Source organism: Bos mutus, chromosome 11 (assembly GCF_027580195.1).
Source record: "Bos mutus isolate GX-2022 chromosome 11, NWIPB_WYAK_1.1, whole genome shotgun sequence".
Taxonomy (NCBI): domain Eukaryota; kingdom Metazoa; phylum Chordata; class Mammalia; order Artiodactyla; family Bovidae; genus Bos; species Bos mutus.
In genome coordinates, this window is record NC_091627.1 from 33,653,347 (window position 1) to 33,678,492 (window position 25,146).

Consider the following 25,146-nt stretch of genomic DNA (forward strand, 5'->3'; position numbering starts at 1 on the left):
CTCCACTTTCACTTTCATCAAGAGGCTTTTGAGTTCTTCCTCACTTTCTGCCATAAGGGTGGTGTCATCTGCATATCTGAGGTTATTGATATTTCTCTCGGCAATCTTGATTCCAGCTTGTGTTTCTTACAGTCCAGCATTTCTCATGATGTACTCTGCATATAAGTTAAATTAGCAGGGTGACAATATACAGCCTTGACGTCCTCCTTTTCCTATTTGGAACCAGTCTGCTGTTCCATGTCCAGTTCTAACTGTTGCTTCCTGACCTGCATACAGATTTCTCAAGAGGCAGGTCAGGTGGTCTGGTATTCCCATCTCTTTCAGAATTTTCCACAGTTTATTGTGATCCACACAGTCAAAGGCTTTGGCATAGTCAATAAAGCAGAAGTAGATGTTTTTCTGGAACTCTCTTGCTTTTTCCATGATCCAGTGGATGTTGGCAATTTGATCTCTGGTTCCTCTGCCTTTTCTAAAGCCAGCTTGAACATCAGGAAGTTCACGGTTCACATATTGCTGAAGCCTGGCTTGGAGAATTTTGAGCATTACTGTACTAGCATGTGAGATGAGTGCAATTGTGTGGTAGTTTGAGCATTCTTTGGCATTGCCTTTCTTTGGGATTGGAATGAAAACTGACCTTTTCCAGTCCTGTGGCCACTGCTGAGTTTTCCAAATTTGCTGGCATATTGAGTGCAGCACTTTCACAGCATCATCTTTCAGGATTTAAAATAGCTCAACTGGAATTCCATCACCTCCACTAGCTTTGTTCATAGTGATGCTTTCTAAGGCCCACTTGACTTCACATTCCAGGATGTCTGGCTCTAGGTGAGTGATCACACCATTGTGATTATCTGGATCGTGAAGATGTTTTTTGTACAGTTCTTATGTGTATTCTTGCCACCTCTTCTTAATATCTTCTGCTTCTGTTAGGTCCCTACCATTTCTGTCCTTTATCGAGCCCATCTTTGCATGAAATGTTCCCTTGGTATCTCTAATTTTCTTGAAGAGATCTCTAGTCTTTCCCATTCTGTTGTTTTCCTCTATTTCTTTGCACTGATCGCTGAAGAAGGCTTTCTGATCTCTTCTTGCTATTCTTTGGAACTCTGCATTCAGATGCTTATATCTTTCCTTTTCTCCTTTGCTTTTTGCTTCTCTTCTTTTCACAGCTATTTGTAAGGCCTCCCCAGACAGCCATTTTGCTTTTTTGCATTTCTTTTCCATGGGGATGGTCTTGATCCCTGTCTCCTGTACAATGCCACGAACCTCACTCCATAGTTCATCAGATACTCTATCTATCAGATCTAGGCCCTTAAATCTATTTCTCACTTCCACTGTATAATCATAAGGGATTTGATTTATGTCATACCTGAATGGTCTAGTGGTTTTCCCTACTTTCTTCAATTTAAATCTGAATTTGGTAATAAGGAGTTCATGATCTGAGCCACAGTTAGCTCCTGGTCTTATTTTTGTTGACCTTATAGAGCTTCTCCATCTTTGGCTGCAAAGAATATAATCAATCTGATGATTTCAGTGTTGACCATCTGGTGATGTCCATGTGTAGAGTCTTCTCTTGTGTTGTTGGAAGAGAGTGTTTGCTATGACCAGTGCATTTTCTTGGCAAAACTCTATTAGTCTTTGCCTTGCTTCATTCTGTATTCCAAGGCCAAATTTGCCTGTTACTCCAGGTGTTTCTTGACTTCCTACTTTTGCATTCCAGTCCCCTATAATGAAAAGGACATCTTTTTTGGGTGTTAGTTCTAAAAGGTCTTGTAGGTCTTCATAGAACCGTTCAACTTTAGCTTCTTCAGCGTTACTGCTTGGGGCATAGACTTGGATTACTGTGATATTGAATGGTTTGCTTTGGAAACGAACAGAGATCATTCTGTCGTTTTTGAGATCACATCCAAGTACTGCATTTCGGACTCTTTTATTGACTATCATGGCTACTCCATTTCTTCTGAGGGATTCCTGCCCGCAGTAGTAGATATAATGGTCATCTGAGTTAAATTCACCCATTCCAGTCCATTTTAGTTCGCTGATTCCTAGAATGTCAACATTCACTTTTGCCATCTCTTGTTTGACCACTTCCAATTTGCCTAGATTCATGGACCTGACATTCCAGGTTCCTATGCAATATTGCTCTTTACAGCATCAGACCTTGCTTCTATCACCAGTCACATCCACAGCTGGGTATTGTTTTTGCTCTGGCTCCATCCCTTCATTCTTTCTGGAGTTATTTCTCCACTGATCTCCAGTAGCATATTGGGCACCTACTGATCTGTGGAGTTCCTCTTTCAATATCCTATCATTTTGCCTTTTCATACAGATCATGGGGTTCTCAAGGCAAGAATACTGAAGTGGTTTGCCATTCCCTTCTCCAGTGGACCACATTCTGTAAGATCTCTCCACCATGACCCGCCTGTCTTGGGTTGCCCCACGGGCATGGCTTAGTTTCATTGAGTTAGACAAGGCTGTGGTCCTAGTGTGATTAGATTGATTAGTTTTCTGTGAGTATGGTTTCAGTGTGTCTGCCCTCTGATGTCCTCTTGCAACACCTACCATCTTACTTGGGTTTCTCTTACCTTGGGCGTGGGGTATCTCTTCATGGCTGCTCCAGGAAAGCGCAGCCACTGCTCCTTACCTTGGACGAGGTGTATCTCCTCACCGCTGCCCTTCCTGACCTTCAACGTGGGATAGCTCCTCTAGGCCCTTCTGTGACAGTGCAGCCACCGCTCCTTGGACGTGGGGTTGTTCCTCCCGGCCTCTGCCCCTGGCCTTGGGCATGGGGGCGTGGGGTAGCTCCTCCCGGCCTCCGCCCCTGACCTTTGGGTTTTTCCGTGACATCTTACAGAAAAACCCAAATTAATTTTTTTTTTGCCAACCCAGTATTTATGTCAGTGTGTGACTTTGCGTGTGCGCAGGGCTATCTGGAGAATAAATCTCAACTTGTAATTACAGAAGCAGTACATGTGCATTATACAAAATTGGAAAATACCTCAAGTGAAAGTAAGATAAAAACATATGTGCTCAGTTGTGTCTAACTCTTTTCAGCCTTACTGCCTGTAGCCCACCAAGCTCCTCTGTCCATGGAATTATCCCAGCAAGAATGCTGGAGTGGGTTTCCATTTCCTTCTCCAGGGTGTCTTCCCAACCCAGGGATCAAACTCACATCTACTGTGGCTCCTGCATTGGCAGGCAAATTCTTTACCACTGAGCCACTAGGGAAGCCAAGATAAAGACAGAAAAATACCATATTCTTACTATCAGAGATTAAGTGTATTTCTTTCCCTCTCTCTATTAATATACAGATATGATATCATACTGCAACTCTTTTGTAATCTCTTTTTAAAAAGTCAATAACCTCCACCTTTTCATTTCAACAAATTTCATTTCATCTAAATATCTGGATCACATTCATATTCCCCCATTTGTCCAAAGACAGTGGTAAAGAACCCGCCTGCCAATGGAGGAGACCCTAAGAGACTGTAGGTTTGATCCTTGGATCCAGAAGATCCCCTGGAGAAGGAAATGGCAACCCAGTCCAGTTTTCTTGCCTGGAAAATTTCATGGACAGAGAAGCCTGGCAGGCTAGAGTCTATGGGATCGCAAAGAGTCAGACAGGACTGAGCGACTTAGCACGTAACATCTTTTGCAGTGAAAAGTGTTAGGCGCTCAGTTGTGTCCGACTCTTTGCGGTCCCATAGGCTGTAGCCTGCCAGGTTCCTTTGTCCATGGAATTTCCCAGACAAGACTACTAGAGAGCGTTGCTGTTCCCTTCTACAGGGGATCTTCCTGACCCATGGATTGAATTCAGGTCTCCTGCATTGCAGGCAGATTCTTTACTACTGAGGATTTTACTAAACTAGTACCTCATCTAGATCCAGGCATTTGCATCACGTTGTTAAATTAAGTTCCTTAAGTCTCTCTGATCTATGAGATTCCCCCCACCCTTCCACCTGCCAACCTCCTTTTTACATGATGCTTATATACTTATTGTATCCTCTTCTCTTGATGTATGTGTGTGAGAGTGTGGTGGGGGTGAAATCAAAAGTCTAGGTCAGTTATCTTATAGAATGTCTCATTTTTTGAATGTGAAAATAGGAATGATCAGTGTTTGTGTATGGGGGACTTCTGATTTGTTGTTAAAGGTTTTTTTAATGCGAACCATTTTTAAAATCTTTATTGAGTTTGTTACAATATTGCTTGCATTTTAGGTTTTTTGTTTCTTTTTTGGCCTTGAGGCATGTGGGATCTTCCCTTCCTGACCAGGGATTGAACCCAGTTTCCCTGCACTGAAGGTCAAGTCTTAACCACTAGACTGCCAGGGAAGTCCCCAGGGATCTTCTGACAATTTCAGAATAATGCTTGAAGGGGAAAATTTTATTTTTAGAATTTTTAAACTGAAACTATGTCAGTCCACAAACCTTCCTGTTCCTGTGTTACTGGGGCTACTGTTCAGTAGCATGAAGTCTGAAGTCTGGTCTGGGTTCTGAAAGCCATGCCTGTGTTATTTCATGTGACAGATTTCCAGTTACAGAACTCCTATTAGCAGTGAGCTGGGCATCGGTGGCCTGCCTGTGTTCGTCATGCTGTGGCCATGTCTCTCCTAGTGCTGGAACCTTTGACCAACCCCCTCTCCTTCCCCTGGTACCCTGTGTGAAGCTCTTCCATAGCACTCTTGACACAGTTCTGTAATTAGCGTTTGTCTTTGTCTCTGGCTGCACTGATAGTGCTGTGTACTCAGACATATCCTTGTATTCATCTTGGTATTCCAACATATCCTTGGCACAAAAGAGACCTTTCATGTTTGATGAATGAATGACTGAATGAATGAATGAGTTAGTGGACTAGTTAATAGTATCAGCTCTTTCAGGATGGGGCACTTGTATATCACAGGCTTGTGGTGCAGTTTTTCCTTTCTGTTTTCCTTGCTTCAGAAGTTGAGGGAGGTTATTTCAATCTGTGAGTCAGCACTAGATGTGGCCCCCGACAAGTGCTGTGTTGAGGACAGTTCAGTCACACTCTTGAATAAGAGGCTACCTCTTGGTGGGTTTGAGGTTCTGGATAGTTTCAAATGCATTTAGTTCTGGATGATTCTATTACCGCCTATTGCTTTCCTTTCCTTGACCACAGTTGTAGGTGTGTTTGGGAAAATATTTGGGAGGGTTTCCTGCACCTTCCACAAGTCTGAGCCTAGGTTTTATAGAACTGAGTGGAGTAGATAGCAGGTAGACGGAACATACATTGCAGCCTTAGTTCAGCGGTAGACTAACTTTTTTTTCCCACTTCTTCAACTCAGCCTGCATGATGTACTTAACAATCTGAGATCAAAATATAACAAGCAGGTCAAGCAATTTCAGGAGGAGAACCAGTCCCTAACCTCAGACTACAAACGCCTGGTGCTGCAATTCAAGGAGCTTCAGAAAGCCATGAGGTATTTCAGGGACGTGGGTCCGAAGGCATGTGTCCCAGGAGGGGGACTGTGGGAGCTGAGCTGGTAGTGACGGTGATTCCATTCACGTGTGGCATCGCCTGTGAACTGGGCCAGGGCACTAGAGAATCTTTTCTGCTGTCTCTCCTGTCCCTTTACTTGCATGTCACCTGCCTGTTCTCGTAGGTGAGAATCTCGGGCTCAGAGATGGGGCTGGGTCCAGGGTTTCCCCCAGCTCTGCCTCAATTCTTGCCCTACTGCTAGCTGGGGGTGCATGTGGGGGACCAGTCCAGCCCTGGTGTCAGCTGACCACCATCGGTCACTCTCCTTCCCAGGCATTTTGCTCTCATTGATGACAAGCGGTTTCGGGAGATTTGGCTGATGAATGAAGAAGAGGCGAAGGACCTGATAAACAGAGCCTTTGATGTAGACAGAATCATCAGTACCCATCATCTAGGGCTCCCCTGGATGGCACCCGACTTCTGGTTCCTAAAGAACGTGGGGCCAATTTCTCAGCAGCAGCAGAAGTCCGCCACACAGATCTTAGAGGAAGTCCTGATGGAAGCAGGTGACCGGAACAGAGTCAGAGCATCTGCAGGCTGGAGTGGAGGGGCCTCTGAGAACATGTATTCCCACCAGCAATCTGCTGTCTTGCACTTTTCAAAATCTTTTCATGTGTATTATCTCATTTTACCTTTTGAGCAAGTGGTAAAATCTGGGTAGTACCATGGTTTTTAGTACTGTTTTCAGACAAGGAATGTATAGCTTTAAACTTAACATTTGTAAATTTTAGTGAAGAAAAATTTTGGCTCAGCTGCTCTTGTTATTCTGTGAAGCAGCTGCTTTCCCTACATTTTCATTGACGGTTTCTAAACTGCCGCAGGGTTGGAAACCATAGAGTGGATGTGTTAGATCGATCTCTAAGAATAAACAGGTTCACGGTTTCTCTCCCACTTCCTGGTCAAGGCTGGATTTTGGTGTGACATTTCCAGGTAGATACAGTTGGGAAGAGTGAGGCATTATAGGCTGGCCAGGAGCACCAGAATTCTCCAGATAATCTCTTATTTCAACCCCAACCCTCCCATTTTTTTTCCCCCAACATAATAGGTTTTCATCAGCTAAAGTGACTTTAGTGCCTTGAAGAGGCCTTTGAAGGTATACATTTTCACAAGGAAAGTGGTTTGACTGTCCCTCACAGTGAACCAGGCTGAGGAATCACCTTCTCTTTCTGTCTCTTTTATGTCCCTTCGCAGAAAAGGAGGGGGCAGATGAGGACAGCTCGGAATCAGAGACTTACCTGGACCTGCCAAAGCAAGTTTCAGCAAGAACGACCCGCAAGATCTTGATGCTCCTGTGTGACGAGTCGGTGAGGCTGGGCACCTGGCGGGAGGCTTTGTGACTTTCTGCCCTTGCTTCTCAAATGCCGCCTTGGACGACACTGGATAGGCCAGAGGTGGCCTGGAGGCAGCAGAGGACCTGCCCACAGGATGGTGCTGTTGTGGGGGGACCCCCCGCTCTGGGCTTCATGGGGTTGTAGAGAAGCTGTCATGCTCCAGAGCTGGCCTGGCTGGCCTGGCTGGCCAAGGGGTCCTCCCTTTGTGGGTCAGCAAGGTGGGTCCATGCCAGCAAGGGACCCCTGCTAATTCATTTTTTTTTTTAATGCTTAAATATGCTCATCTGCAAGAGAAAGGGTCCCAGTCTTGCCCCCTTGCATCCATCTGACAGTAGGGTGGCCACAACCTATGGTGGCCTTTCTCTGGGAGCTGAGTTTGCAATTACTTTGAGGGTATTAGGCCTAAGATGTCTTCACTCATGTTAAAAAACCCACTGGAATTGGTGTAACAATCTCGTTGGAGCTGGTTCAGCTAGAAGTCCGATGGTACCCAAACAGAATTGCTGTTTACTTAGGTCTTCGTTTCTGAGATGGGAAAGAAGTGGTACGAAGATTGTCAGGCACCAGTCCACTTGGGACAGTTCTTGGGCACGAGGGGGATCTCCTGCCACTGAGGGCAGCTCCCGATGAAGGAGGAAGTTGACCGACACTCTGCTCCGTCCGCCAGCTTGCTGCCTGTAGTCTCCTGTCCAAGGAGCGCTCCCCCAGGCGTTGCTCCCACTCCGGGGTGCACCCAGTCTTCTCCCCTCTCTGCCCCAATTGACGGATACTGGGTTCTGTTCCGGTGTCTCCATCTCTCTCCAGCCTTCCTCCCCTCCAGATCAGCACTCACTGCTGTGTCCTGGAGATGTCTGGGGACTCTTGTTCAGTCTCTCAGTTGTGTTCAACTCTTTGCAACCCCACGGACCACAGTATGCCAGGCTTCCCTGTCCTTCACCATCTCCCAGAGCTTGCTCAAACTCATGTCCATTGAGTCTGGGGACTAGCATTTGGGTGAAGTGACATGGGCGGGAGGGAATGGGACTGGATCAGGTCTGGACTGTGGTGGGGAGCTCAGGTGTTTGCCCCTGCGGTCTGTAGGCCAGGTGAGTCAGCGCCTTCTGAGGACACCTCAGTCCATCATGAGGACCGGCTTCGTCCCTGAGAAGGACTTTTAGGCTTCCCGGGAAGGCCTTCCTCTGGGGTGCCTGGCAGCTGCCCGATGTTTCGGCCCTGGGGTTCTTTCTGCTCTGAGGAGTTGTCCCTGGCTCATTGCCCGGAGGGGGACGGGCTGCAGGACTTGTCCTGAACCCCGTCTCCTACTGGAGATGTCGTCTCCCTTCTCCTCAGGGTTTCCTCATAGAGAGCAAGTTGCTGAGCCTACTCCTGCCCCTGGAGAAGAACGAGTGTTACCTGCTGAGACTGGACGCCGTCTTCTCGGTGAGTGCCTCTCAGGCTGAGTGGGTTGGGGGTTCCAGTGTAACACAGCCCCCTGGGTTTTCCAGCACTGCCTCAGCCCTGGAATAGCTGCTAGGCTCCCAGGGCTTCCCCAGCTCACTGTCATATCCCTCCCTTTACCTACTCTCCATGCCAAGAATCGGCCTCAGAGTTGCGTTGGTGACTCCCATCTCATCCCTTCCTCTGCCAGCCCCTAGCTGTCAGCCGCAGGTTCTCCCCTTTACCCCTAAACTCAGAGGTGTGTTCAGCCCCCTTTAGCATGCTCCTGCCCACCAGGCCTGTATGGGGCTGTTCTGAGCGTTGTTTCTCTGTTCTGAGGTACGTGTCCGCACTCACTGTGCTTTCCGGTGTTGAAAGGCCTGTTCTCTGGGTCATGGTAGGCACCAGGGAGGCTGAGGGGAGCCAGCCCCTGCTCTTGGGAGCTGAGGGACTTCTTAATGTGGTATTTGATGCAGTCATTCTATTTTTTCCTCAGGCCCTTGGAATTGAAAATGAGGATGACTTGTATAAACTGGTTAACTTCTTCCTCAAATACCAAACTCATCATTCACCTTCCAGCCAGGTAAGGTGAAGTGTAATAAAAAAAAAAAAAAAAAAAAAGAGCATTCAAAATTCTCCTGGAATCCCCAGAGGGCACTGCCACCTTTGAATAATACTTGTGATTTGGAAAGATCCCCTGGAGAAGGAAATGGCAGCCTACTCCAGTATTCTTGCCTGGAGAATCCTGTGGACAGAGGAGCCTAGTGGGCTACAGAGCATGGGGTTGCAAAGAGTTGGACATGACTGAGCGACTAGCACCTTCACACTAGGGAGAAGTAGTGGGGATTTTGTATCAAAGCTGATTTTAGCACTTCCCTTGGCGTTGTTACTTTTTGTATTTGTAAAGGGAAGGCTAGCTAGATCCTGTTCTTAACACTGAGGCCCAAGGGGTCTTTTCCAGGACCTTCCTTCAAAGCCAGGCCTCAGCCACATGAGACCTGAGCTCACCAAGTTCTGAATATTTTGATTCATAATACTTTCTTGCAAAGCAAGGCCCATTTTTAATAACTATCTTGATCATAATTGACTATTTTGAGGAAGTCATCATGTTACAAATTTGTAAAATTTTAATATTAATATAAAAATTAAAAACAGGAATTAAAAAAGGCTTTTAGTATTTTTAGTGTCACAGTGAGTATGAGTATCCAGAAAGAGTTGGGTGAGGGGACAAAACTGAGAAGCCGTAAGAAAAAATAAGGGCAAACTGGCTGCATCAAAAAGAAAGTTCTGTAGATCAAAAATCGATATAAGCAAAGTTAAGATATAGATGACAGGAGGGGGAAATATTTTTAATTCATATCACAGACAAGGGCTAATTTCAATATATAAAGAACGCTCATAAACCAATAAGAAAAACATCCACTCAGTGGAACAGACAAGGGATATGATCAAACACCTTTTAAAAGAGACATACAAATAACTTTAAAGCATATGAAAATATAATCAGGCTTTCTTATATTTAGAGAAATGCAAATTAAAAGTGCTCAAATTCAATTTTCACTTGTCAGGTTGGCAAAAATCCATAAGTTGGATAGCAGATAGTGATGGCTGAGGTTTGAGAAACAGGCATGTTCATAGTTTACTGGTGTGAGTGTAAATCGTTGCAGCCTCTGTGGCGGACAGCTTGGCAGGATCAACTGTAAAACCGTATAGTATACTTTAGCCTGTGCTCCTCTTCTAAGATTTTATCCTATTGATGTACTCAATACAGTTGAAATGGTGTTTATCATAGCTTATTCATCACGGCATTGTTTGAAATGACAGAAGATTGGAAACGATCCAGATTTCCATCCTTAAAGAATTGATTAATATATGCTGCATCTATACAATGGAATACTATGCAGCTGTGAAAAAGAACAATGAAGTTCTTTAGGTATTTATGTGAAAAGCTCTCTAAGGTTTGTTGGTATGTGAAACTCTACTATGTACGTAGTAGAATATCATTCATGTAAAAATGGGAAGGAAAAGTGAAAGTGTGTGCTTGCTGCTGCTGCTGCTAAGTCGCTTCAGTCGTGTCCGACTCTGTGCGACCCCATAGACGGCAGCCCACCAGGCCCTGCCGTCCCTGGGATTCTCCAGGCAAGAACACTGGAGTGGGTTGCCATTTCCTCCTCCAATGCAGGAAAGCGAAAAGTGAAAGTGAAGTCGCTCAGTCGTGTCCGACTCTTAGCGACCCCATGGACTGCAGCCTGCCAGGCTCCTCCATCCATGGGATTTTTCAGGCAAGAGTACTGGAGTGGGTTACCATTGCCTTCTCCAAAGTGTGTGCTTATATGGATTTGTATTTCTTTGGAAGAATATATAAGAAACTGATAATGTTGGTTTACTGGTGGGAAGTAAACTGAATGAACTGTACAGCAGGAGTAGAAGGACTTTTTAAAATTAAAAGATTGAAATTTAATTTGTGCTATGAATCAAGAGGATATTTATATCATGTAAGCTTTATACATATCAATAAAATGAACACCTGTGAACTGGATACCAAACTAGAATGTTATCACTGGTGTGTGTGTGTATGTGTGTGTGTTTAATTTGGTTGCACTGCCCAGCATGCATGATCTTAGTTCCCCAACTAGGGATTGAACTCAGGCCCCTGTAGTGAGAGTGCTGAGTCCTAACCACTAGACCACCAGGGGATTCCCCCGTTATCACTGTAGTGAAGCTCCCTGTTTGCCTCTTTCTGGTCTCATCTTCCTTCTTCTCCACTCTTTTCCTTCATTATCTCTTTCTTTGTGTGAATGTCTGCATCTTTCTTTTCCAAAACTTCTGTAACTTTCTGTAAACATTTTCTCCATTTTTCCTCTTTCTAGCTGTCTTCATACATTCATGCTTGCATGCCTCCAACCATAGTTCCCCTTGCATCTTTGTCCACACTGGTTCCTGGCATCTGTGTCCCCACTACAGGAGCCACTGGATCTCAGAGCAGAGAAGGAGAGGAGCCTTGTGGATGGGAAGTCACAGGAGAAGGAGCCCCCTCCTTCTCCCAAGCTCATCCACCCCAACGACGTTCTCAAGATTCTGGAGGCCTTTGTCATGAGTCTGAGGAAGCCTAGGTGGGCTGTGGTGCTGGAGGGCTTACCTGAGAAATGGGTGGAGAGGGGAGCTGGATGGGATGGGGGCCCAGCAGATACAAGGAGGGGAGAAGAGGCTGCTGAGCCAGAACTTGGGGAAGTGAGTAGAAGGATGTCCGGAAGGGGGGGTGAGAGGAATCCATGGACATTGCAATGAAAGAAATAGATACAGAAGAGATTTGCATGTTTCCATTCATCATTCATTTATTTAACGAACACCTGTTGGGGACTACTGTGTATAGGCCTTGTGGGGAGAATACTTTGTGATCAGAACAGTGGTCAAAGCACATGGAGGTGTCAGGCTGCTCAGAGGGGAAGTGGTCACCTTCATCTGAGACATCAGAGAGGGTTTTAGGAGGAGACTGCAGCAGAACTGGGTTTTCCTGGGTGGACAGAGCTGGGGGGAGGACATTTCAGGATGTCACAGTGCAGGGAAAGACCTGCTTCAAGAATCATGACAGAGCAGTATGACTGGAGGGTCAAGGGTCTGGGGAGTGGGACTGGCTTGGGTAGAGGAGCCAGGCTGGATCTTGAGAACCTTATCCAAATTCCCCAAGGTCTTGGTCTTTACCCTTTGGTGGATCGGAGCCAGAAAATGATCTTAAGCCATGAGGGAGCCAGGAGCAGACTTGCATTTTAGAAAGATGACTTTGGCGGCCGACTGATGCCTGATTCAGGGACCGTAGTGGGAAGGTTTGTCCAGGTGGGAGGGGATAGCTTGGATGAAGGCTATCCTGGGGAGGGGGGGTGGTGTGGAGAGGAGATAACAGATTTTAAGAGCTGCCTTGGCAGCATCCTTGGAAGAAATGGACATAATAGTGAGCTATAGAGCCAGTGATGTAAACTGACGGAGAGGAAGGGAGTGGATGACACTCCTTCATAACGGTGACAACATCACCGAGAATCAGGAACCTTGATGGATAAGCAGGTGTTGTTTCTGAGGTGCTTCCATGATCGGATGAAGGTGACAGTAAGTCTGTGAGGGGCACTGCTTGGGGGCCCTGGTGACACCAGGCTGAGGGGAATGATACCAGTGCTTTTGACCTTCAGGGACTTTTGGGTGCCAGTGAAGTTGCTGAAAGCTGTGCGAGATGACTCAAAGGACTCCGAGTACTGGGAGGCCCTGACTACGGTTATCCCTGCCACCACCCTGAACCTCTGGGATGCTCTGTATACAGCCTTGGAGAAATACCAGTGAGTGTGTATGCCATGGCTCAGGAGGAGGAGGGCAGGTAGGGCAGGCCCAGGGCAGGCAGGTAGGAGAAGTGCCCTGCTTGGAGCGGCCACCTTTGCTGCCTCCCTGTCCCAGGAACTCTTGGAGAGTAAAGCTGCTTTTGGCAACTCAGGTGGGGGGCCATGTAGTGTTGGGGGATCGAACCCTCCGGCTTCACCCTCCCTGTTTTGTTCCGGGTGGCCTGGCTCCTTCAGGGCTGGAGGGCTGCCCTGGTGGGTGAGGCTTCTGGGGTCCTCATTCACCTCCAACTGGAGTAGAAGGGCAGAGATCCTGGCTCCGACTTGATTGAGAATGGAGGAGGATTCAACGGGCCTCTAATTTTTCTGCCCAAAGCCTCGTCCTAACCCAGAGGGCTGAGCTGCTGATAGAAAACAGTTCCCTGGAGAGGCAGAACACAGAGCTGCAGCAGCTGCTGCAGCAGTATCTGGACACCAAGGTGGGTCCCAGGAGGGGAGGCAGGACACTGGGGCGCTGGGCAGGGGGCAGCAGTGGGACTGGCGGAGACGCTGGAAGAGGTCAGGCGTCCCCTCCCCACCACCTCCAGAGGCAAGGCAGCTTCGAGGTGCGGGCTATCTTAGTGTCACTTTGACGCCCATACACTTTTTGGCACCAGATGCTTGTTGGATGGCTCTGCAAGGCAGTGATCCACCCGGTGCTGGCCTCACAGCTTACAGAGCCCTTCCACAGGAATTTCCTTCTTTGGTCCTAACAGCTGGTCTGTGAGGTGGACAGGGCGGGAGTGATTCTCCCCCCTTCACAAAAAGGAGGATCAAACCACAGAGCCTCTGTCGCTTGCCCAGAGCTCGGGCTCTTCCTGCTCTGCCAGCCCCTGGGGTCTGGCCTGGGATGTGACACCTGGAAAGGGGACTCCAACCGAGGCAGATGTTTCCCCCAGCCCCCTACCCAGACCTGCTCCAGGGACAGCTGGGGTGACTTCCCCGTGTCTTAGCAGGAGACGGGATCTCACGGTCTGCTCCACTGGGAAGAGCCCATTGGCAGCACAGCTGCTGGCTCTGCTCTGCTCCTGTGGGATCCTTCATGTGGCACTTAAGGGTGTAACACTGGGCTGGGCATACCTCCTGAGTCATCAACTAAGGCTAGCCACATGCCAGGCCCTGGGGATGTGTGGCCTGTGGGGGTCTCAGGCCCCCGGCCACACCAGAGCAGGGCATGTGATGAGCCCGGGGATCACAATGGCCTCTTGGCCCAAGACAGGACTCAGTCATTTGGGAACCATAAGGGGCCACCCTTCCTTCGACACTACAGTGGACAAAAGGCTGGGGAAGAGCGTGGAAGAACGAGGCCAGATGGGCAGGTGAAGTGGGGAAGTTAGGGTTTTAGAAAGTGGATCAGAAGGGAAGGTTAAGAGCATTACCAGAGGCTGGTGTGCTGGAGCAGAAGTCAGACAGGGAGCCCAGGACTCAGCTTCTGAGGAAGGCAGGGTGCATGCAGGCTGGCCCAGGAGACGGAAGGAAGTCTTTGGGGAAGTACTCCTAGAGATTTGGAGGCCTCTTGGGAGGTGGACCCTGGGGGAAGGGTAATGACCATTACTCTTTCTTTTCCAGATAAACTCTGAACTGCAAGTTCCTCCGACTCAGGTGTTCCGGGTCCCCACAAAATAGAGCCAGATCTCGAAAAGCCTGTCTCGGTAGGGCCGACCCTGGTATCACTCTTGGTGTGGGAGGCAGCATCCCCTGGGGGCTTCCCCGGGCCCACTCCCTGCATTTTCCAGAACTGTTGTTGTCAGGCCTGTTGAAATAAGGCACTGAGAGGAGTTACCGGATTCCACAGTCCTGATTAAAGTCTTAAAAAGTTGTGTCTGAATCGCTTTAAAGAGCAATCCCCACCTGACATCTCTGTGTCATGAGGGGACTTTGTCCCTGGCTTCAGACTGATTTGAGAACAGGCGTGCAGCTGCAGGCCGAGACTGTGGCTCAGGGCTCCCTTCTTGCTTCCAGGAACAGGTGGTACCTGGGGGCTTTGGGCCATTTCAGGGTCTATGCCTTCAGACTGTCACTAAGAGTGCTTTAGTGAGCTTTTGGGGCCCCTGGGTCCACCAGGCTGTGACCCTGGGGTGTGGTGTGACATTCCTCCTGGGGCAGCCTGGGCAGGCAGCCCTGTACCTGAGGCCCACCTTGAACCCTGGTTCACAAGGCCTCCCACTCCAAAGGGGCCCAGCCTGGGCTGAGCTTGCCAGCCGACCCTGTGCACCCCTCCCCCACAGTCACCCCACCTGACCCACTGCAGACTTGTCAGCTCAGGGTTTGATTTCTTTTATTAAGAGAAAAATCACCACTCAAGAGAGGAAAAGCAGCCAAGAGAAACTCAGCTCACACAGGCGGTGGGGGCGGGAGGTGGGCAGCCCTTCAAGTGCAAACTCCAGGCAGCCCCCGGAGGACTGAAAGGGTGAGCCCATCAGGGGCCAGGCAGGTGGGTGGGGTACAGGGTTCACTGCAGGCGTGCTGGCTTGCAAGGGCTAGTCCGGGCAAAGGAAGCACTGGGAGGCCATCAGAACCCGCAGGCTGGACGGGGACTGGGCTTGTGCATCCAGCCTGCGGCTGCCTGGATAGAGTGGAGTGGCCCGGGGAAGCAGCCGCCTGGCAGGATTCGTGGAAGGGATCTGGGATCACTTCTGCAAGGTCAAGATGGCAGGTGCCCTCACAAGATTATATCTAGGGATGGGGAGGGTGATGCTGCTTGCTCATTGATTCTTTTTAAAGCCCTGGGCACAGCCCATGACATGATTCGATTCTCAGTTAATTTCATTAAAGCTTTAGTGCTCTGCTGGAAGGCCTGGGGAGGATTTCGGGTGGCTTCCTCGGGCAGGTGGGGCAGGCTCTCGCAGTTTCCCACACTCCCCACCCTGCAGGTAGGGACATGACGGGCAGGACCGAGTCAGCAGTAGGCTTGGGGTGGGGTGGACAGGCAGGGAGGGTGGGGGGGCTGTTGTCACCGGCCCAGCCAGCAGGAGGAAGGCCCCTGGGACTGGAGGCCTCTGTGCCAGAGGCGGGGCAAATGTGCAGGCCCAGGAGGGGAGCCGTAGGGAGGGCCCCCAGGGCCTTCACGCCCCCAAGAGCTTCTTGACCATGTAACCGGGGAGGCTGTAGAGGAAGAGCGCCAGCATGAGCAGTCCCAGCAGCGCCAACACGATCTTGATGATGAGCCACTTGTACCGCGTGCAGATGAGGTACTTGATGGACTTGAGGGGGTTGAGGAACCAGACGAAGGCGGTGTCGGGCCGGCTGGGGAGGGAGAGCCTCGGTCAGGGGGGTGGCACCTCCAAGACACCCCGTCCCCACAGCCCTTCTAGACCCCAAGAGGGCCCCCTTCACGGTCCCAGTCCCCAGAGTACTGAGTGCTGGAGGCAGGGTTTGAGCCCATCTCAGCTCCAGCTGTGCTCTTGGAGAAGACTCTTGAGAGTCCCTTGAACAGCTAGGAGATCCAAACAGTCCATCCTAAAGAAAATCAGTCCTGCATATTCATTGGAAGGACTGATGCTGAAGCTGAAACTCCATACTTTGGCCACCTGATATGAAGAACTGACTCATTGGAAAAGACCCTGATGCTGGGAAAGATTGAAGGAGGGAGGAGAAGGGGACGACAGAGGATGAGATGGTTGGATGGCATCACTGCCTCAATGGATATAAGTTTGAGTAAACTCTGGGAGTTGGTGATGGACAGGGAGGACTGGCGTGCTGCCGTCCATGGGATAACAAAGAGTCAGACACCACTGAGCGACCGAACTGAACTGAACTTAGCTCCAGCAAATGCTGCCTGTATTCCCCTTCTCTTTGCAGAGAACGGCACTTGTCCCAGCTCCTCCCGAGGCCTAGATGGCATTTTTGGCAGCTGGGCAGCTACCCCTCGACCCTACACTTGGAGTGAGGGCAGGTCAGTGCTGGAGGAGGCTGTTGCAGGGCTGCAGGCAGTTCTGGTTATTACAATAGGAAGCTCCCCTACTGAGCTGTTCATTGTGGATGGTCTAGCACTTGCTGTGTGTTCACAGTGAGGTTTGTGTTTCCAACCTGTTCCCCCTTTAGGCCTCTGTCCCCACCAAGCCCTGCCAGGGGTCTGAGGATCCCCAGGGCGGGGTACACGCCACCCTCACCCTGACCTGCCCAGCGTCAGGGCTGGATCATTACTCTACCTTCTCTAGGGCCACCCAGCCAAAAGATGGCTTGTTGAGCTTACATTCTGTTGACCGTGTGACAAGAACAATAGATTCTATAAAATGTCCAGATAGAAAGTCAAAGTACTGAACATGCTTCTTCAAACTCTTCCTGCTCCTGGGGGATGTAGACCTCACCCTCCAGAGCCAATCAGTGCAGGCAGGGCTGCAGGCCGGGGGTTGTGGGCAAGGGCACCCGGTTTCCAGTCCCAGTGGTGACAGGCAAGTGAGGCATGTCTTAGAGCCTCGGATTCCTCACTTGTACCATGGGGTTAATAGCAGACCCCACCTCTGGGGTTGGTGAAAGGGTGATGTGAAAATGCGTGAGAAGTTTTGGCACCAAGCCGAGCTCCCCATAGGCTGGTTACCAAGATGACTGAATGCTGTGGAGCTACTCACTGCCATGCAGGGCAGGAAAGGGCTCGGGTTGGGAGGAGGATGCTGGTAGAATCTCTTCAGGGCTGGATGGCTGATCTCAGTCAAAGCCTTTCCCCTTTCCTGTCCATAACTCAGCTGCTTTCTGCCAATGGAACTGGGTTCGATTCTGACCAGGATGTCGCTGGGAGAAGAGGTGGTATTGTGTAAAGGACACTGGATGGGCCATTTGAAAACCAAGGCTGAGTCCTAGCTCTACCCTGATTTGCTAGGCGGTGGCCTTGGATAAGTTCCTTTTCCTCTCTGGCCTCATATGTAAACATGCAAGACAGTCATTTGCAGTTCTGAGTCTAGGATACCACTTGAAAGCTTCAAAGTTGCTGTCTGCGCTGTCCTTATGTGTGCACTCGTGTGTGTGTGTGTTTGTGTGAGGGTGTGCCACATGCTGGCCAGCTCATAGCCCTAGGTCCAGGAGGAAGGGAGGGTATGAGACTCAGGAGGCTTTGGGCTCAGACCCCAAGGATCTTCTTGACCAGGCAGCCAGGCACAGAGTAGAGGAAAAGGGCGAGGAGGAGAAGCAGCCAGTGATGCATGTATCACACGAAGTGGTGGGCAGACTTGAGAGGGTTCAAGAACCAGATGAAGCTTGTATCAGGCTGGTTAGAGCAGCGACAGGAGCAGAGGGAGCACTGAGGAAGGACACGGAGGATGAGGGCTGGGGTGTGGCGAGGGCCCCTGGCCAAAATGAAAGTGGCTCTCAGCTGCGCACACAGTTCCAGGTGCCGCCCGTCCCCAGCCATCAAGGCTGCCTGGGGCCCCAAAGCCCACCACTGCAGCTGTTTGCCTTTGTCAAAGACTGTGTGCTTAGTCACTCAGTCTAGTCTTAGCCACTAGTCTTAGTCACTCAGTCACCCACTCTTTGTGACCCTAAGGACTGTAGCCCACCAGGCCCCTTTGTCCATGGGGATTCTCCAGGCAAGAATACTGGAGTGGGTTGCCATTCCCTCCTCCGGGGATCTTCCGAAACCAGGGATCGAACCTAGGTCTCCCACATTGTGGGCAGATTCTTTACCATCTGAGCCACCAAGGAAGCCCAAGAATACTGGAGTGGGTAGCCTATCCCTTGTCTAGGGGAACTTCCCAACCCAGGAATTGAACCAGAGTCTTCTGCATTGCAGGCGGATTCTTTACCAGTTGAGCTACCCGGGAAGCCCCTGTCAAAAAGTAGGAAGAGCATTCAACTCAGCTCAACAGGGCCTTCCCTGTACTATAGCCCGTGTTCTGGCCTCAGAGTGGGGAGGTGGATCCTGGGGAGGAAGGGGAGGAGGGAGGAGGCTCTCCTGCAATGAGGCTGTGGCCCAGGAAGGCTCAGAGAGGGCAGAGGTGCCCACAGAGTGGGGGCAAGAAGACCAGAGGTTCTGGCACCTCCTTCTTGTTCCTGTGCCCCCAGGGACCAATTTAGCAGGGGACTGGCACGCAGGGCACTCACTTGGGTTTCTCTAGGGGATCAGGTTCATTGCGGGCCAGGCCCACGGGATTCTTTTCCGCCTCCTCAGCGGTGAGTAGATGCAACTCTGCTTCCACTTTGCCCTGCAGAGAGGAACAGAATGATGCTGGTGCCCGGGAAAGAGGCCAGGCCCTCCCCTGCCCCCTGGCCAGCAGTGGTGAGGCCCACCGTGAGCTCAAACTCGTCATTCTCATTGCGGGCTAGGAGGGGCCACCAGCCTTTGACGCGCTTCTGCTTGAAGATGGAAACCAGGGGCACATCCACCTCCCCCGTGGCCATCTCCATGGTGCACTGCTTGGCCGTTTTCGCGCCCCGAGGGAAGCGATTCAGGTCCAGCTCGATGGCCCCTGTGACAACCTGAGAGTCAGTTCCTACACTGGGTCCAGCTGACACTGGGTTCCCTGGGCTGGGCTCACCCTGCCTCTGCCTCCCCCTCCCCCACCTCCACTGGAGCATCACCTGCTCCAGACCCGAGACCACACCCGGGGTGGGGACTGTCTCCACCCACAGCACTGCCTCCCCCTCCCCCGCCCCCCCATCCTCTCCCTCCTCTCCTGCCTTCCAGGAAGGTGGGCTTACCCAGCTCAGGCCCCCTCCCACCCAGGGGACCTCTCACTGCTCTGGTCCCAGCCCCACACCCAGGAAGTCGTCGGCAGAGAAGTGGTCGGCGTCCCAGATCTGCAGGGTGAGCCGTGCAGGGATCTTGTATTCGGTCTCGTCCCAGGAGAACATGGACTCCTTCTTGGAGATGACTATCTTCTCCTCGGCAGCCAGGTAGTCGAAGGGGAACAGGTAGCGCCAGTTGAAGTTGCCCTCGCCCGTGAGGGAGTGGTAGTGGACGTCTGTGTCCTGCTTGTCCTCCTGCTGGCCCTTCAGCCACCTGTGGGTCATCACCTGTGGCCCTTCAGCCACCTCCCCAGAGGCCTCTCTCCACCCACAGCACCCCCACTCCTCGCCGTCCTCTCCCTCCTCTCCTGCCTTCCGGGAAGGTGGGCTTACCCAGCTCGGCCCCCTTCCCATCCAGGGGACCTCTCACCCACCCCCGCACGAAAATGTCGCTGGACTTCTCCCCAGTGAAGAAGTCGTCATCTTCCAAGACCACCTCATCCGTGTTCCACACGATGACCCTCAGCTCGTACCTGGGTGGGTTAGGGGCTGATTAGAGGTGTGGGGATGGGGGTTACCAGGCTGGGGTTGGAGATGAGGTGACTGGGACAAGTCCTGGGGACTTGGGATGGGCATGGGGCCTGGGCCAGGCTGGGGCTGAGAGTCGATGTGGGGAGAAGCTGAGGGGTTGAGGAGACGTGGGCCCAGGGTCAGAGGAGGTCACCCAGCCATCATGGCTACTGAGAGAAAAGCCAGACTGGGCGGGGTGGCGGGGAGAGCCAGCTGGGCTAGAAGGCCAGGGCCCAGAGTACAGTCCTCCTGGATGAGGCAGGCGGGTGGGGAGCTGACTCAGGTCTCAGGGAGGCTGCCCAGGGAGGGGCAGGGGCCGGCTGCTCGGGGCGTGGCTGAATCGAGGCATGCAGAGTCAGGAATTCCCTCCTTCCCAGAGGCCTGAAGCTCCTTTCCAGCTCTAACAGAAATGTACATTTAAGCCCAGCAGCTGGCAGTGGATCACCCTGGAATCTGATTTCCTTTACACCCTTGCCCCCCAAGGGCATTTTCCTCTTGAAGTGAATTGTCATGATAAATGAGGTAGTCAACCTCTAAAAATCGACTGCAATGGCCTGTGCTGGACTAAACGCCCCTGGACTGCAAGTCCTGGAGACACAGCGGGTTGGGGTGTCCCCTGGTGGCGAGCCATGGAACAGCACACTCAGGGTCCTACCTAGAGCCTGTGCCAGGCAGAATTAGTTGGTTTTGTTTAGTCGCTAAGTCATATCAGACTCTTTTGGAACCTCGTGGACTGTAGCCCTCCAGGCTCCTCTATCCATGGGATTTCCCAGGCAAGAATACTGGAGTGGGTAGCTATTTCCTTCTCCAGGGGATCTTCCCGACGCAGGGATCGAACCCACATCTTCTGCGTTGGCAGGCAGATTCTTTATCACTGTGCCACCTGAGAAAGCCCACCAGGCAGAATGGGCTATATGATTGGTGGGGTCCAGTGTGAAATGGAAATGTGGGGCCCTGATTGCAGGCACCGAGTCCAGTGCTGGCAGTGGCTTGGTCCAGCCACTTTACAGATGGGAAAACTGAGGACCATGGAGGAAAAAGTGACCTGGCCAGTGTCAACTAACAGAGACAGATGGCTTGGCTCATGATCCAGCGTTCTGGCTACTCTCCCACCCTCCCGCCCATTCTGGGCACTCACCCCTGCACATCTCATCAGTTTTAAATAAAACTTGGCAGAGCTGAATGACAGCCTCGAGTGGGAACCACTTTTATCAGGGGGGCAGAGCAGCTCTCAGCGGTTCTGCGTCTTGTGGATGTGTGTGGGGGAACCCAGGGAGGATGCTGCCTGCGAGTGCGTGCCCGTGGAGGAGTGGGTCTGTGAGGACAGAGGCTTCGGGGAGGGTGTCAGTGTGAACTCATGGCCCTTGCTGGCCACACAGTGGGGGTGCGACCCCTTGCCTCAGCAAGGGGACCTCCCCAGGGCAGGCCCCACAGCCCTCTTCGTGGGGTGCTCTGTTCCCCCAACAAGGCCACGTGGGACTGACTAAGGTGACCTGGGCCTGGAGGCTCCTACAGAAAGGATGCGTTGGGGAGCCGGGAGGGAAGGGCGCTGGCCCCGAGCAGCTCACTTCTTGGGCTTCCGAGGGGAGATGTCCAGAGGTGTCCCGGGGGACGGCATGTCCATGGGAAACATGTCCACCCACAGCTCCAGGCGGCCCTGAGGAAGGGGGTGTGGCACGTCTTGTGACTCCTTCCTCTACCCAGCAAGGCCAGGTCTCCTCTCCCTCCCAACCTTTGTTCTGGCAGGACGCATCAGTTTTCATTCTTGGATGCCAGCAATCCCTATGATGTCAACAACAGCCAATTGCAGCTTCTGAGGGAGATTACCCTAGGTTTCCACCAGAGGTGATGTGATTCTCACTCAAAGCCAAGACACGAGCCCTGGTAGTTACAGCGAAGTGTGTGTGTGTGTGTGTGTGTGTGTGTATGGGGCACCCAATACTTTGGGGGAAGCAGCAAATAGCATGGAGATCTCTTTTTATGGATTCAGGCTGGGACTGATCCCAAATACCAAAGAACGTCAGACTCAGGCCAGTCACCTGTTCGATGCCCGGCTTGTCGGGGTTGAGCAGCGGCCGTGTCTCCACATGTTCGGGCACCAGGCGGCAGCCCACGCGGGGGATGTCCTCCCAGTGTCTCAGGGCCAGCAGTGCCACGTGCTCTTCTGTGGGCTTCCTCTGCCCTGTGGGTGCCGGAGGTCAGCTCATATGTGGGCTCAGCAGAACAAGAGACCTGTGCTGGGCCAGGGGCTCAAGGGCATACAGAGGCCCCTTCTCCGGTCTACTGATGGGGAAACTGAGGCTCAGAGGGAGATGTAACAACAGCCCAAGCTCTCAGGTGCCTCATGGGCCCCGGATGGGTCTGTGTCCTTGGGTTTTCCCTGCTTGGGGGGAAACTGACCCGAGAATCCCGCTGGGCTGCGAGGTCAGGGAAGAGAAGAACCTACATCCTGTCCAGCACCTTGAAGGTGGGTGGCACAAGCTTCCAGCAGAGACATTTGCTGGTTCTCCATGAAGGGCCACAAGGGCAAAAGGGTGGGGAGGGCCAGAACAACCTGGGTCTACACTGCCCTCACTCTGCCTTGTAAAAGCTGAGTGACCTTGGGCAAGTCACTGAAACCCTTTGGGTCTCGTTTTCCTCATCTGTAGAATGGGGAAGAACCTTCCTACCCCACAGGGAGGCTGAGAGGAAGAGAAAGGGGACAAGTGGGCAAGTGCGGTGTGGGATGGGGAGGAAGGGCAGAGGCTGAGCGGACAGAAGGGGGACGCTGCGGTGATGAGCAGAGGGGTGGTCCTACCACAAGGATGTGTGGGTCCTTCCATGGCCTCTTGACACCCCCATAGCTGCATGCAGCATCCCTTACCATTCTCGTCCTCGATCTCAGAGGGCCCTGTGAAGACGCGGTTGGACACCTTCACTCTCCCAGGGGGCCCGAAGTGGGGGCCGTCCACTTTGCCCTCCTTGCAGAGGCGGGTCAGGATCTGGCTGGGCTTCATAGGGTCCCGCCAGATATTGTAGCCGTGTCTGTGGGAGGAGACGCATGGCCTGGGTGGGGCTTGGGGTGTGGCTGGGGCATCCCCAGGTAGTAAGTGGCCCTGGCCAGATTCCTTAGGTTGGCTGTTGCCCCATGTGAGCAAGTGAGCCCTGCCTCATGCTCCAGGATCAGCTGAGACACGAGGGCTGCTGGAGGCTGATCCCTCCTGCCCTGGGCTCGGGCCCCACATGCTCCATGCTCCTCAAGGACGAGCATCCAGTCTCCCCGAGTGCAGCCGCACCATCCCCCTGACTATGTCCACTCCTCTGGAACTTCAAAGACTCCCTGAGGAAACTGACAACCAGAGAGGTTAAGGGGCTGGCCCAGGGTCACACAGCCTGGAAGTGGCACCAGCTGGCCAGATCTCCAGTGGACTCTTCCTAGCACACTCCTGCCTCCTCCCAGCCCGCTTTCTCTCCCTCTGTTTCCTCTGTCCTGGAATTCTCTGGCTCTCTCCTTGTCTTGGAACCTGCAGTCCTGGCCCCTGAAGGCTGAGCCCAGAGCCTGTCGGGGTGGAGGCCTGGCTGGGACAGAAACATATGTCCACCTTCCCAAATTCCATGGTTTGCATCTTGATTTTGAAGTCAAGGTACAGTAGGCAGCCCCCCTGCCCCACCCCGCCCCACGCACACGGAGTAGGTCTGGGCGATGCCGCAGGTGGCGCGGTGCTTGCTGTAGAAGCGGTTTTCCAGGTCGATCTTGGTTTCCCCAATGAGGTCATCAGTGCCTACCAGATCCCAGTCGTACACGGCCACCGTCAGCATGGATTCCATGGGGAAGCAGGCTTCGATGTCAAAGGACCTGGTGCGGCGGGGTTGGGAGAAGGGTTGAGGGTAGGGGTGGGGTAGGGTGGGGCAGGAGGGCATCTGGGCTGGGAAGTCCGGGCAGGGTGGAGGTGGGGCACCAGGAGGCCTTACTTCCCAAAGACGGGGTTGAGCTGCTTGGAGATGTAGTTCTCCTTGTCACGGATATCAGTCTTGCCTAGCCGGATGGCGATGTACGGGTCAGCTTTGCCGTTGATGTCTGCGGGGTGCAGGTCCGTGGCCTGGGATGGGAGGGGCGCTCCTGAGCAGGGTGCCTGCACCCTCATCTTCCCCCACCCCACGAGGGTCCCATGATAATGAAGGGCAGGAGCACTGGACCAGAGAGTTGCTGTGTGACCCCGGGTGAGTCCCTGACCAACTCTGGGCCTTGGCTTCCGCTTGTATAAAGGATGGCAAAAGGCCAGCTGCCCTCCCTGGTGTCTCCCAGTTGGGGGCTATCAGTTTGAGGTTGCTTCAGCCCCTCTTGGGCAGGAGAACTGGGAGCCTGGGGAGAGAGGCTGCGAGGGGGCTCTCACCCGGACCACGTAGACCCGGACCAGCACGTTGATGGGGTCATTGCTGGGGATGCCCTGGAACATGCCGTAGGTGGGGTCGTAGCCGGCTTCCCGGGACACGTCCTCTGGGAGTGGCACTTTGTACACGCAGAGGGAGCCCTGGGGTGCAGCAAGTGTGGATCAGGGTGCAGGCTCCCGTGGGCACAGGCAGGGGTAGCATTTAAAACAGCCCAGAGCACTGAGGGTCTGCACCCTGCTGCGGGGGTTTGGGGCCTTAATCTTTTAGTTGCTGGGTCACAGAGAGTCAGGGGTTTTTGAGGAAGTGGCCGGAGTGGGGGCAATTCTGTGGGGGTTGAAGTGGGGGAGTGGATTCAGGGCAGATCCCCCTTATCACTCAGCGTGCAAGTATTCTGATAGTTTTCCCACTGGGGCAGCTGACAGTTCCCCTTGGCTGTCAGCCCCAGGCTTGGGGTGGGGAGGAGAGCTGGTGGGGGGGCTCAGGACTCAGGGCCTGGGTCTTAGGGGCTGGGCCCCGCTCACACTTGCCGCCTGACCTTGAACCGGCCCACAATGCGCTCCTCCTCGGTCCCGCCATCCTCGTCGTCCCCCGTCTTCCCCCGAAGCAGGTTGAACGTGTGCAGCCAGTCCTCGAAGTTGTCGAACTCTGACTCCAGCTCCTTGGGGTACACCTGAGCCAAGCCAGGCCATCAGGGAGGTGAGGCAGGCCTACAGGCCTCTGTCTTGACCTGGGCATGACGTCCCCACACCCTGGTGGGGTCTGCTCCCAGACCCTCACCTTGAGCTCATCAATCTTGGGTTTCCTCTTCTCGGGGGCCTCCGACCCCTGGCCAGGGCCTAGGCTCTGGGTTCTTTTCTTCTTCTCCTCCTTTGCAGCCCTTGCCTTCTCCTTGCCCTTCATCGGCCCCTTCAGGCCTAGCCGGAAATAGACAAGGAGGCAGAAATGAT

General features: G+C 52.4%; 2 protein-coding genes across 4 annotated transcripts in view; one reads left to right on the plus strand and one right to left on the minus strand.

The window, feature by feature from the left end:
* DRC1 (dynein regulatory complex subunit 1) overlaps nucleotides 1-14,442 on the plus strand; it is a 38,447-nt gene extending 24,005 nt beyond the window's left edge. The window contains exons 9-17 of the mRNA XM_005895698.3: nucleotides 5,297-5,431; nucleotides 5,764-5,996; nucleotides 6,682-6,794; nucleotides 8,151-8,240; nucleotides 8,734-8,820; nucleotides 11,202-11,350; nucleotides 12,419-12,562; nucleotides 12,936-13,038; nucleotides 14,168-14,442. Coding sequence (XP_005895760.1) covers nucleotides 5,297-5,431; nucleotides 5,764-5,996; nucleotides 6,682-6,794; nucleotides 8,151-8,240; nucleotides 8,734-8,820; nucleotides 11,202-11,350; nucleotides 12,419-12,562; nucleotides 12,936-13,038; nucleotides 14,168-14,224 — 1,111 coding nt within the window. The 3' untranslated portion in view covers nucleotides 14,225-14,442. The remainder of the gene's footprint in view (nucleotides 1-5,296; nucleotides 5,432-5,763; nucleotides 5,997-6,681; nucleotides 6,795-8,150; nucleotides 8,241-8,733; nucleotides 8,821-11,201; nucleotides 11,351-12,418; nucleotides 12,563-12,935; nucleotides 13,039-14,167) is intronic.
* A 427-nt stretch (nucleotides 14,443-14,869) lies between these two features.
* OTOF (otoferlin) overlaps nucleotides 14,870-25,146 on the minus strand; it is an 89,463-nt gene continuing 79,186 nt past the window's right edge. For all 3 annotated transcript variants that reach the window (XM_070380122.1, XM_070380119.1, XM_070380120.1), the window contains 13 exons: nucleotides 24,977-25,113; nucleotides 24,735-24,869; nucleotides 24,202-24,339; nucleotides 23,780-23,907; nucleotides 23,493-23,663; nucleotides 22,692-22,852; nucleotides 21,868-22,010; nucleotides 21,397-21,485; nucleotides 19,693-19,791; nucleotides 19,291-19,532; nucleotides 18,821-18,999; nucleotides 18,635-18,735; nucleotides 14,870-15,844 (listed from right to left, as the gene is read on the minus strand). In XM_070380122.1, the coding sequence (XP_070236223.1) occupies nucleotides 15,664-15,844; nucleotides 18,635-18,735; nucleotides 18,821-18,999; nucleotides 19,291-19,532; nucleotides 19,693-19,791; nucleotides 21,397-21,485; nucleotides 21,868-22,010; nucleotides 22,692-22,852; nucleotides 23,493-23,663; nucleotides 23,780-23,907; nucleotides 24,202-24,339; nucleotides 24,735-24,869; nucleotides 24,977-25,113 (1,904 nt within the window). In that variant the 3' untranslated portion in view covers nucleotides 14,870-15,663. The remainder of the gene's footprint in view (nucleotides 15,845-18,634; nucleotides 18,736-18,820; nucleotides 19,000-19,290; nucleotides 19,533-19,692; nucleotides 19,792-21,396; nucleotides 21,486-21,867; nucleotides 22,011-22,691; nucleotides 22,853-23,492; nucleotides 23,664-23,779; nucleotides 23,908-24,201; nucleotides 24,340-24,734; nucleotides 24,870-24,976; nucleotides 25,114-25,146) is intronic.